Source organism: Porites lutea, chromosome 5 (assembly GCF_958299795.1).
Source record: "Porites lutea chromosome 5, jaPorLute2.1, whole genome shotgun sequence".
Classification (NCBI taxonomy): Eukaryota; Metazoa; Cnidaria; class Anthozoa; order Scleractinia; family Poritidae; genus Porites; species Porites lutea.
This window is the reverse complement of record NC_133205.1, coordinates 40,093,013-40,104,955: the sequence shown is the minus strand read 5'-3', so window position 1 is coordinate 40,104,955 and position 11,943 is coordinate 40,093,013. Positions and strand designations below refer to the sequence as shown.

Below are 11,943 nucleotides of genomic sequence, written 5' to 3'. Positions count from 1 at the left end.
ATATTGTGAGTCAAAAGAAAATTGATGTTGGTCACTATTGGGACTTAAAGGGTTAAAATAAGTAAAAAGAAATTAATAATCTGTTCTTTTTTTTCTAGTTTAATTTGTTCGTATGTTTGGCCTTTCCTATGCTTAAAGGTGTGAATCATTGTTTCACAATTTTTTTAATTCACTAAATGAACTGCTTTGAATGAGTTGCATTTTCATTTTATCCTGCTTTTACTTCCGGTTTTCTCATTTAAACCGCTAATTTGTAACACAGTTGACTTTTTTATACGACATAAATATCCGGAAAAACAAAGAAGAAACAATTTCGTCGTCATTTTGACCTTAACATGCTAAATTTCGTGTACTTTCGGTTAGGAGATATTTACTTCCGGTCAAAATGGCGGCCATTTTAGTAATAACTCCAAAAACCTGTTTAACAGGAAAAATTTGCGATGGCACCATATCACACATTAATAGCCACGGCCAGTTTATATGATATGATATGTCATTTGGGCGTAAAAAAATGCTTAATTTTCTGTACTTTCGGTTAGATGATATTTACTTCCGGTCAAAATGGCGGCCAGTTTCGTTTTCACTCCAAAAACCAGTTTAACAGGAAAAATTTGCGATGGCACCATATCACATATTAATAGTGATATTCCTGAAAATTTGGTGCTTGAAACAAAAAGTGAACAATTCGGCCCCAAATCTGCACATATCCGCCCCACTAATAGTAGCGAATAGTAGCCGGGCTTTCTCAGTCGGCCCAGGTCGCTCGCGCTCTAACCTGCAAGCCACCGGAAAGAGTCGCTGCGAACCATTTCGCAGTAAGAAATCGAAATCGAATTTTTGTTTGTTGTGATCAGTAAAAGGGACTAGGATATGAGTACTTTTCATGGAAAAGAAATAGTCGATGCCCATATCCGTAAGTAACGAATTAGTCTTAGTTAATGTAAATTTAAAAGCTTAATATTGACAGTTTGCCGATATAAAGGGAGGGGAACTACGTACTCAACTTCGGCAAATATAAAATATAAAGATTATTTTAAATTATTGTGCTACTGTACCTCAACAGAATAAATTGTAGCTATTCATATTAACACACACATGCCCGACTAAACAATGCTAATCTAAACTTCCCAAATATCACACGATGGCAGCAGACTGGAACGGTGGAAAAGGCTGTCTCTCCTCGGAGGCTATTCCAGAAGCAGTTGGCGTGACGTGTACGTGTAGTACGTTTTATTAAAAGGAGTTATGTTTAAAAAAACTCGCCTTGATGGCTTTTTTGCTTATAAGTTTCGTAGAGATATCTGTGCGTCAAATTCTTCTTGATAATGCAAGGAACTGTAGTAAGATATTTACTATGTACATGCAGATTTCCTTATCATCGAAAGAAGGGCCCCACCTAGATTAAAATAAAAAACTATGGTCAGATTCCTAGATTATCCGCACTTAACGGTAGGAAGATTCAGCTGTACGAGCCTCTTTCTTTTCTTTTCTTTTTTTTCCCCTTTTTTTCCTCGGGCGATTTTCGAAATCAACTTGCTTCACCTTTTAGCTTGGGTTGCCTTATATTCAAACCACGTGATGTTTTCAAGGGATTTTGACTATAACATATTAGTATATACACACTCAGTGATCTTGGTGATTTAAGCAATCTGATTGGTTCGCTATCTCAGACTATTCAACAATATTCACCTCCTAGCAAGTGGATAATGTGTGAGCTCGGTGTTTTTCCCATTTTTTTAGAGAAAGGTCTTTTAAATAAAAGTGGACAAAATCCTAGGGCTGACTTTTTTTAACGCAAGAAAAGACTTGGAAGGATTCAATACGGCGTTTTTCAATTTACTTTAGCTGAGTTTTGTGCTCGATGGATTGTTTACAGTGTTTACAACTCCCGTGTATTCGCGTAGAAGAAGCCGTTTCGTGAACTCAGCGTTTTCTAACAAGAAAATTTTGGCTCAAAAATCAAAGTTTATTTATGACAAACAAATTTAAAAGGAAATGTTTGCAGAAATTCTACGTTTCAAGTAAACAGGAAAAAGAATGATACAGGAAGACAACGTCTTACCTCGAGCAACCGAGCCGGCCATTTTTGTCAGCACTTCATGCGAAGAACGACACAAACAAGCCCTTTTGGCTATAAACTTGGCGAGTCAACAGAAAACAACAAAGCTCCACTTTTCTTTTCAGGTAAGGAAACAGTTCAAACTTTTAGCGGTTCCATTTAAGCCATTACGCTGTTGTTTGCAAAATGATAAACATGTGAATTGCCATTGTTTGAAAATTCTGCAAAGATCTATTTTTAAACTTACGCGTGATTTGATCTGTCAATCAAGTTGTACTTTTTAATGGTTTCCTCTCTGATTTTGTTGAGATCACTTCGTGTGTATATACTAAAACAATTATTCTTTTGAATCTCGGTGAATAGTGGCTTTGGGAATATTTACCTCGCCGCTTTCGCGGCTTGGCAAATATTTATCCACTATTCACCTAGATTTCAAAGAATAATTGTTAAATGTAGTCTGATAGGGATAACCCAAGCTAACTGAGGAGGCCCTGTTCTTAGAGGGGAGACAAGTGGCAAAAATAACATTTGGTTAGGCAATCCCCTTTTTTTTCTTTGTTTACCGTCAAATGCGTTTCCTGATATTGGGTCGGTGGGTCGGATTGAAAAACAAAAAACCTGAAAAAAAAATCACAAGAAGTCTTGGAATAGTAGGCCCTGGTACCCCAGGACGATGTTAAAAGTTAGCATTCACATATTTGGATTAACAAAATGTACAATATACTGTGAAAAATGTTCATGTTTTTGTTCCTGTTTTTCTCTACGCTGTTACTATGCTCATTTTTCAGATTAAAAGAATTATTTCATGTGAAAAATGGTGTAACTACGTCGTTACTTTTTTTTTTTGAAAATGCCAAAAATTTGGGTCATTCAGACGACGGTAAACGGAGAGAAAAAAGAGGATGGCCTTAGTCCAAATTAAGAATCCAGAGCATAATAATCTACCTGCTAGAAATTATTGGAACAAGTGGCACTTTCACGTGAAGTAAAAGCCCTGCAGGCCTATTGATGCTTTTTATCACTAAGTTTGTTGTGTGAATGTTTATGTCCTGTGTCCTTAGTTTTTGTCATAATTATTTAGCCTTTCAAAGCTTGTCACCTTTAACAAATTTGACGGCTGGGTTCTTTGGTGAACCTGGGAAAATTCAAAACCCAATAGCACACGTGCAGGCTTACACTCCTTCGCCCTATTCTTCTTGCCAGTTTTTCCAGGGTATGCCGCCATAATTTTCCATGACCTTACACAAGTGAAGCAGCTAGCAGGCTACTATAATTTTAAAACTCATTGTCTGAGGTATTAGTGAGGATTAGTCTTGTTCTGATATCATTTTACTATTGTTTGTCTTTGTTGCTGTTGTAGCTTCAACCCACATAAATGTGCTGTTTGTCACCTTTTCATCAGTATTGTGTCCCTATTTTAAAGGCAATGTTGGTAAGGGAGTGGAGGGTAGGGGAGTCCATATTTAAACTTCCTATGGATTTCCAAGTCAGCTAAAATAAAATGAGCATTTTTCTTAAATATTAATGTTTTTCTGTATGTTGAGGGCATCAGGGGTCTCTGGAAACATAGTAAGGTTAAGATAGCCTCAAGGTCTTCACTTGGAAAGGTACTCAGTGGCTGTTGGGATATTGCTGTGAATTTTTTTAACCACAGTCATGTATTGTTTAATTGTTTATTTTTTAATGTACTAACTGTAACTAGTTGCAAATCTGTTGATTTATATTTCTTAGATTTATGGGACAACGAAAAGTTTTTCTATCCTTGGCCATCTTCAGATCTGAGTGGCATTTGTAGACCATTTCATTTAAGTGATCTTGAAGATGCAATGGCGCCATCTCCTGTACGAAAGGTGGTCTTCATTCAAGTCAACCAAACATATGATGAAACAGGTAAATTAGGAAATAACTTTGATTCAGTTAATAAGGGACAATTCATTAATAGAAGTCCTCAGAGTAGTTAATGATTAATTGCTTGTGAATACTTTTATATAGATTTTTCTCGTAATTGTGGGGTGTCTAAATTGCGCTCTAGTGTGTATTTTAAAAACACATTTTTGACTTTCTTCTTCCCTCAAATTGGTTTGGCCCTATTTTAAAATGCCTATAAAGGAACACATTACTGCAAGAATTTTATTAAAAAATGTATTTTGAGACTCAGGTTCATATGTGACATAAATTCAGGAACTGAAAAAATGGGACTAAAAGCTTATCCCTCCCTTAGCCTTAGGGTCGCCATTGTGTTGTGTCTAACTACAATGCATCTTACTAGCATATTTTAGCTTTAAACAGCTCTTTCTGAATCAGTTTGTGAAAACTGATGAAATATTTCTAGAACTCCACACTTGTTTACTTGTATCTTCTGTTCCTTAATTTACATCGTAGCATTGTAGCTTTTGTTTCCGGGATGCTTCTGAGAGAAGACTAACTAAGACAAATGATGTGCCAAAATGGCGGCAAATTTTAACAGTTCAAAAAACTTCTACAACCGAAATCACATTGTGTTCAAATCAGAAAATTAATTAAGTGTCTCTACGTTTAATATGTGTACTTTCATTAAAAGCATTAGGGCACTGTAAGTCACTTTTTATATTTGTACAGCATCAAGAGCAAGGGAGACTGTCTCGGTGGTTAAGTAGTTAACATGCCAGATTTGATGTGTTAAGAAGTGTTGGGAACTTCAATTTCCACTCTGATCACCAATAAGTCAGTTTTTTTATTTTGTTCTGGGTACTCCTACAAATTAACTCCACTGCTGCAACTATAAATAATAATGTGTAGCTGGCAAAAAAATCCATTATTTCCCATGGGAGGGGATTCATGGGGGGGTGTTTGTTGGTCTGACCTCCCTCCCCTTTCACCTCTCTGAAAATTCCAGTTTATAGGTTACATCAATTCTTTTACAAAGTTTTGTCCTGACACTTAAAGACACCCCACTGGCCCCTTAGAATTTCTAATCTCCCTCTTGGGATGAGTATGATTATTTGACTTGTCTAGAAGAGCACAATACCAATTGGCTCATTTCTAAAGTTTTATTTGAAATATATCCATATTTTTAAAAAATGCTGTTTTATCTTGTTCCCTCAAAACCCACTTAAAGGGTGAGAGTAATATCAAGTAACTATTTAGGTCATAATTTTTTTAGCCAGACTAATAAATTTGGTGGTAAAATGATGTCAACAGTAGTAAGGAATAGTTACATGTAGTCTCATGTAAAGGGATTGGTATATACAGTGCGAACTGTAGGGCCAACCAGTTTTCCTGACTTAGGTACCCCCACTTTGTCTCTGAAAATTGTTTTAATTTATGTTTTGACCAAAAGTTGTCTATAAATTATATGTAAGGCTAATTCAGTAGAGGTTGCTTTGGTATTTGAGTATTTGGGAATATGAAAGTCACTGCAATGATTTGCTTGTGTGACCAATGAACAATAACCTCCCCTGTGTGGAATTCCAAATGCCCAAGGCAACCTTCATTGAATCTGCTATATAAGACTATCGTAAATTAAAATTTGAAGGGCTCATAACTAATCCATTGTTAAGGCCACTTGTGTTGCCAATTTTCCAGACTGCTGACCTCATTATACTGTAAAATTCTGAAAATAAGCCCCTCCAGATATAAGCCTCCCAAACTGGTAATGCAAAAAAAAACTGCCATTGAATTGCCCCTCCAAATATAAGCCCCCCTGGCGGGGGGCTTGTACTTGGAAATTGCCCTCAAATACAAAGTAAAATAAAGCACGAATGGTAAATATCCTTCCAACTATAAGGCTAGCCCAGTGGATTTTGAAACGCAAATTTCCCTCTGCAGATAAGACCCTCCAAAAATAAGCCCCTCAAAAAGGGTCTTTGAAAAATATAAGCCCCAGGGCTTATTTTCAGAATTTTATGGTACCTGATGACTTCCCAATCCTCACTCTCAGCTCTTTGGCTCTTCATAAATTTGTTTGAAATGCAGATTGGATCCTGGAGAAGGCCACTCAAAGCTCAACAATTGTTGGAATCATTGGCTGGGTTGATCTGACAGATCCTAAGGTATTATTAGTCTTTTTAAAGTACTGTCATCTAGCCACCTGATCACCCAATTAAACCCAATTTCATTTTTAAGTTTCTTTATTTTATAACTACTATATTTTTCCATCAAAGGAAGTTGTGCCTCACTGGCTCAATACTGAAAATGCAAATCTTAATATGAATGTTTTTCATTTACAACTTATTTTACATTGTATGTATGACCAGTATATGTCAGTTGTATGAACAGTTACACAACTGGGCTGATCAGACAAATATATGCAGGTGTATGACTGTGTACACGGTCACAGTTGGCAACTCTCCGCTGACAAGTTCCAAGTTTTTAATGGAATGCAGTCTCAACTCCAAGTGGATTTCTTTGCAATACATGGTTACAAGTTTATTGTGTAAAGTAAATGATAAATTTATAAATGGGAGCTAACGGCCCTTAGCCTTGGCTAAATCTATATATTATGTGTTATATAATTTGTGGTCAGTTTTTGTCTGCCCCACTAATGCATTTTTAACGGCTGTAATCCTAATCCATTCCCACATTAAAAGCACTATACCCTCAACCCTGCCTTAGCCAAGATATGGTAATAACACCACTAATCCACCCTTAACTTTTTAATCTTTGCATAAAATCCTATGATGTTACCATACAAATTAAAACCTACTTGAGTCAAATCTATGCATAGTTTATTATTCCTTATTTTATTATTTTATAATTTATGTCATAAGATTTTTTTTTACTTATTCTGGCCGCTGTTGTGAGTGAAAGACTTAAACTTTCACAGTTTGCTTTTGAAGGTTTTTACACGAGCTTTGAGAGTGTCAAAATATCCCCTGCCCCTCACCCTAGAATATTCATTGTCAGAGGCGGTCCGCAGAACGGACGTTATTTTTTCACGTGCTTCAGGCGAGCGAAGGCATGCGCAAAGCGAGTGAGGACGTGAAAAAAATGACGCCAGTTTGGAAGGCTATGTTAGAAGCTGTTTGGGGGCAAAATTACTAGCAAGTACTTTTAGCCATTAAGGACTTAAAGACATTGCTTCTCCATGCGAGTGTTTATTTATTTGAATGTTAGGTGGATGTTATTTTGGACAACTACATGAATAAGCATAAAATATTCAGAGGAGTAAGAAACATCTTGGAGGGTGAACCTGATGACTGGCTTGGACAAGAGTCTGTTCACAGAGGTTTAGGTATTACTAATATACGTGTAAATAATTATCATCAATACCCTTGTCTATAATATTATGTAATTCAGATGCATGGGAAATAAGTTGACCCGTGGCCTTTGCCCGAGCCAACAGCGCTCGCTCATTTAGGCCGATACACATGCAGGGGCGGATCCGGATGGTTATTTTTTTTGCAGAATACCAGTTGTATTAGAAAACCGCAGGTCATCTCAGGGGGAGGGGGGGGGTGTGCACCCCCTGCACCCTCCCCCTAGATCCGCCCATGACATGAGGGATTTTGCTCCAGGAGCAAGCTCCAGGGGCACACTCCGGGAGCAAAGCTCCTCCTTGTGTACTACCGATTTCATGGGTATACTTCATCCTCGGGCGCGCGAATTTCGCGGCTACGCCGCTCCTGCGCCCGGCTGGACAAAACCGTCATGCTACGCAGGCTACGCAAAATGCTCCACGATATTTAACCGATTAAATATTTGGGAGCAAGCTCCCCGGGCAAATTGAGCGAACTTGAAAAACGCTCCCTCGTCTGTACTGACACGTGCAAAATGAGCCTGGAACATGCTCCGAGAGAAAAAAACCCTCGTATGTATCGGCCTTTTAACCGAGTTGACTCGGCTGGGCGAGCCACGCTGTTGCATGTAGAATAGTTGGCCCGGCCAGGAGGGTGACCAAACTATCAAAGGGCCTAGCCAGGTCACCCTTCTAGCCGAGCCAAATTTTTGTTTCTAATGTAAATGGTTCGCCAACTTTTGTAAGGAAATGTAGGAAACGTTGGCTCGCCGCTATCCGGAATAATCAAGGTCTCAGTAAAGTGTTATTAGCCTCGGCCTTCGGCTCGGCTGATAACACTTACCTCGACCTTGATTATTCCGGATATCAAAAAACCTCATCCAGTAATTGTTTATAGTTCTCTGACTGGCAAAACTAATTACCGACTGCTTTTGTGATCACTTGGGAGAGGTGGCCGCACATAAAGACCCACTGCACATTTGTTCATGCAAGGTAATTCGGCCTGAAATAGTTTTCTTCATTTGTCTTGAAGGATTTCTTGAGGAAAGAGGACTCACATACGATCTTCTCATTAGGTAAGATGTGGGCAGTTTTTTACACTCCCTTGCTTAATTGACGCGTAAATTCCTTGAAGTTTTTGTAAACCTACTCTCTGATCTATGAAGCACATAGTAGCTAGGGGTGTGGTACAATATTACTATACAAAGGGAGATCAGATGAAATGACGTCATCACAAGCTGACTCAGCCCAAATCAGCGACCAATCCCTATTTTTGTCTCTATATTTTTGGGGGATTCCCCAAGAGGACGATCGAAGCGATTCAGTTGATTATATGGAAACCAGTCTATATTTAGACTTCAGTTTGTTTAATTCATAGTCAAAAGTCGCCCAGAGTTATCACCCTGGTTAAATTCGTAGTAAAGTCGCCAGAAATGCTGAGTTATGTCGCCCAAATTCGAAATTTTGTCAAGCTCGACAACATCCTATCATCGTATCATTCATTTATCACGCTTTTTTCGCATCATCAGGCCTTAAAGGGGCTATGTCACCCCACACGCATGCGCGAACCAATGAAAACAAACTTGAAAAAGTTGGCCCGTCTTTTTCAAGTTCTGTCGGAGATTTTGGGAGGCTGTTTTTATCTGTCTAAATCTCAGCCATCGTTCGATAGTTAGCGAAGTTTTGTGTTAAGAATCGTTCTATGGTGATTACAGAATAATTTTTTGGCGTTATTTTGAAATTGTTTGCCTGTGGAATGTTTTTACATGGATTTACTGTGTCCTCTTATCAGCGGCAGTTGTAATGGCAGAGTTAATGACGGCTACTCCACAATGAGTGATGGAATCTTTGATGGAATCTTCCCTATAGTTCACAGAACCTTTCTATTGAGTTATTTTAGAGGTTGCTGGCTCTTGGATTTTTCTTGTGCTCAAAGTATGTGGACATATAATGAAGCGGCTATCGAGTTGGCGGCGGCCGTTTTTGGTAAACGATTACAAGAGCATCAGGCCATAAGTTTCGTGACCAAACGAAACTCCTGGCGAAGGAAACATTATAAAATTCGGCTAGATTCCTTCTTGTATTTATCTGGATTCACGGCAAAGATAAACACGACCGTTTGCTCGTCCAGATTGTTCTCAACGGACTTAGAGAGGCACCTTAGTACGAGTTAGATCCTGTAAATGCCATGTTTTTGAACTGTTTGTGTTCGAGCATATTTTTGGAAAATAGCAGAGTTTACTTTCCCTTTTTATCAACGGACTGCTTACAGTGGAGTAGTATACCAATGATGCCTGGTTCTGTTTTTCTCGACGTCGCAGTGATTCGGCACGATCGAACAATTTTGCGCGATAATGTATCTTTCCCTAAGATCAAAACAAAGACTTGATGTCTCTTGTTCTCAGCATCTAAATTATAAAATCACTAGCGACAGACAAGTCTAATTGTTAATGATTTGAAACAGCCTTGGTCTTTATTTTTGGTGTAGCGTCTTTTGTAGCTCGTTTGTAAAATACAACTTCGATTTATTTTGTTGAATAAGACAATATGTTGTTGTTGAATTTTTGTTTGCGCACTATTTTATGAATGGCATGCGTTTTTACGCCAAAACTACAAGTAAAATTGTGGTCACAATTTTATTCTTGATCTAGCATAACCAGAGAAGAAACGTTCCGTAAATTCTATCGAAATATCCCTTATCTAAACCCATTTCGCTTGTTAACCTCTCTAAATTCGGAGCCTTGGACGTGACAGAGAACAAGGAGAAAGTCACGCGTTAAAAACAATAGAATTTTGACAGTTGAAAGTAATTTGCATAACCTCAGAGCGCAAATGGAGAAAGTCACGCGTTAAAAACAATAGAATTTTGACAGTTGAAAGTAATTTGCATAACCTCAGAGCGCATGCTCTCCAGCTGACATAGCCCCTTTAAAGAACGAGATACCTTATTTCTTTATTAAACTGCTCGACTCCTTTCATTTATTTCCTTTACGGACTGCCAATTTCTTACTCATCTCGCTCCGAGACGACTTCTGATCTGTAAACCATAATTTATAAGTGTTAATAACTTTTTGTTTATTTTGCCTTTTATTTTCTTTTATTCTGTTCATTTTGTGTTCAATGCGTAACTAGCAATTGCACAGATGTTATTTGCTGTACCTTAAAAAGCAATTTTCTTAGGAGTTGAGCTTTTGTCCCTGAAACTTCAAATTTCTAATTGGAAACGTGGTCCCTAATATTTAAAAGTTATAGGATGAGGCTGAGTATCGTTTGAAGAATTGTGCAGATCGAGGAGGGTGTTATTCGCCGAAGCCCGGTAACACCCTCCTCGATCTCCATAATTCTTCAGATGATAAGAAAGCCGAATTCAATAATTGTTTCATTATTCATTCAAAAATAATTCCTTGTTTAAAAACAAGCTAAAACATGCTTACCTCCATCGATATTAAGTTCATCTTCGATAGTGTATGTTTATTGGCAAGTTTAGGAGGTGAAGGGCTGTTCAGTTCTGCTAATATTCTCCAAATAGCAGACGTTGAGTTGTCTTCTTGCTGTTCTTGTTATGTCTTTAGCCAATACACTGTAGTTCGCCTAATTCTTCCTCGTGAAACGAGTGAAATGGTCCGCCATTTTGTAGTCACTGCCAAACCAGGTCTTCTCGATTGATTGATCATTTTTCTGGCAATTATGCTCAACAATTAACGTCATTTTTCACATATCGCAAAATTCTTCCAAATTTGGCCTGGTCGACGGTAGCTGGTTGTGATGAATTATTCGTGCGATTTTAGCCAATCAGAAAAGGAGAAATATTTTGAATGAATAATGATGTCATTTATTTTCTGTTTCAGGACGAGACATTTTATGTTGGCAGACTCTGTTGTCAAGAAATTCCCTAAGTAAGTCATTTATCATTGTAATGCGTACATTAAATGCAAAACAGCCGTACACTGAGTGTACCTTTGCTTTCTACGAGCAGCGGTTTCAGGAAATACCTGACTTCTTTGCAGTCTATATAATTCGCGATTCCTACTGCCTTATCCTTTGCAAAAAATCAGAAATCACTTATTAACTCGAGAAAACTTGCATGATTTCTCTCACTTGTGTTCTTCCATTTTTCTTGGCACGAGTTACGATTCATTCGGATCATAGCTTAATACGTCCCGCCATGCAGTTTGGATTTGTAAACACTTCACTTTCCGTTGGCATCATTTGCAAGTGTGAAGATCAAGTGATAAATTCTTTCACAATTCCGTTTGGAAAGCTTCAGAAAATAAGGGGCTATGATTTGAGGCGATGTAATTTTTCCACTCTTTTTAATCAACTGATTTGGATACCCTTTTTCTCCGGTCGTTCCCTTACCACGACAAATTTAATGATTTAATGTCTTCGCGCAAGAATTTCCCCCCGGCGGTTTGTGGTAATGGTAAGCACCCCTAGTCTACAATTCACTCTTTGCAAGACGTATACAGCTTGTGGAAATTGCACTAATAGTCCGTCTTTGAGAACGTGTCCGCTTTTGAACTAAGTCTCGGTGTCTAGTGTCCATTTTACGTAGGTAGCCTTCAAATTCTGCCAGAGATAAAATAAAAGTCGCTGTAATTTAGTTTTGACAATTAATGTTAGGCCATTTTAATTTGATGCAATTTAACGATTCACAATCTCATCAGTG

At 38.0% G+C, this 11,943-nt stretch overlaps 1 protein-coding gene across 1 annotated transcript in view; it reads left to right on the top strand.

Moving 5' to 3' along the window:
• Positions 1-794: 794 nt before the first annotated feature.
• The window catches only part of LOC140938578 (L-fucono-1,5-lactonase-like), a 14,765-nt gene continuing 3,616 nt past the window's right edge, over positions 795-11,943 (top strand). Inside the window, exons 1-6 of the mRNA XM_073388070.1 lie at positions 795-913; positions 3,791-3,949; positions 6,014-6,090; positions 7,154-7,271; positions 8,308-8,350; positions 11,123-11,170. Coding sequence (XP_073244171.1) covers positions 871-913; positions 3,791-3,949; positions 6,014-6,090; positions 7,154-7,271; positions 8,308-8,350; positions 11,123-11,170 — 488 coding nt within the window. The 5' untranslated portion in view covers positions 795-870. The remainder of the gene's footprint in view (positions 914-3,790; positions 3,950-6,013; positions 6,091-7,153; positions 7,272-8,307; positions 8,351-11,122; positions 11,171-11,943) is intronic.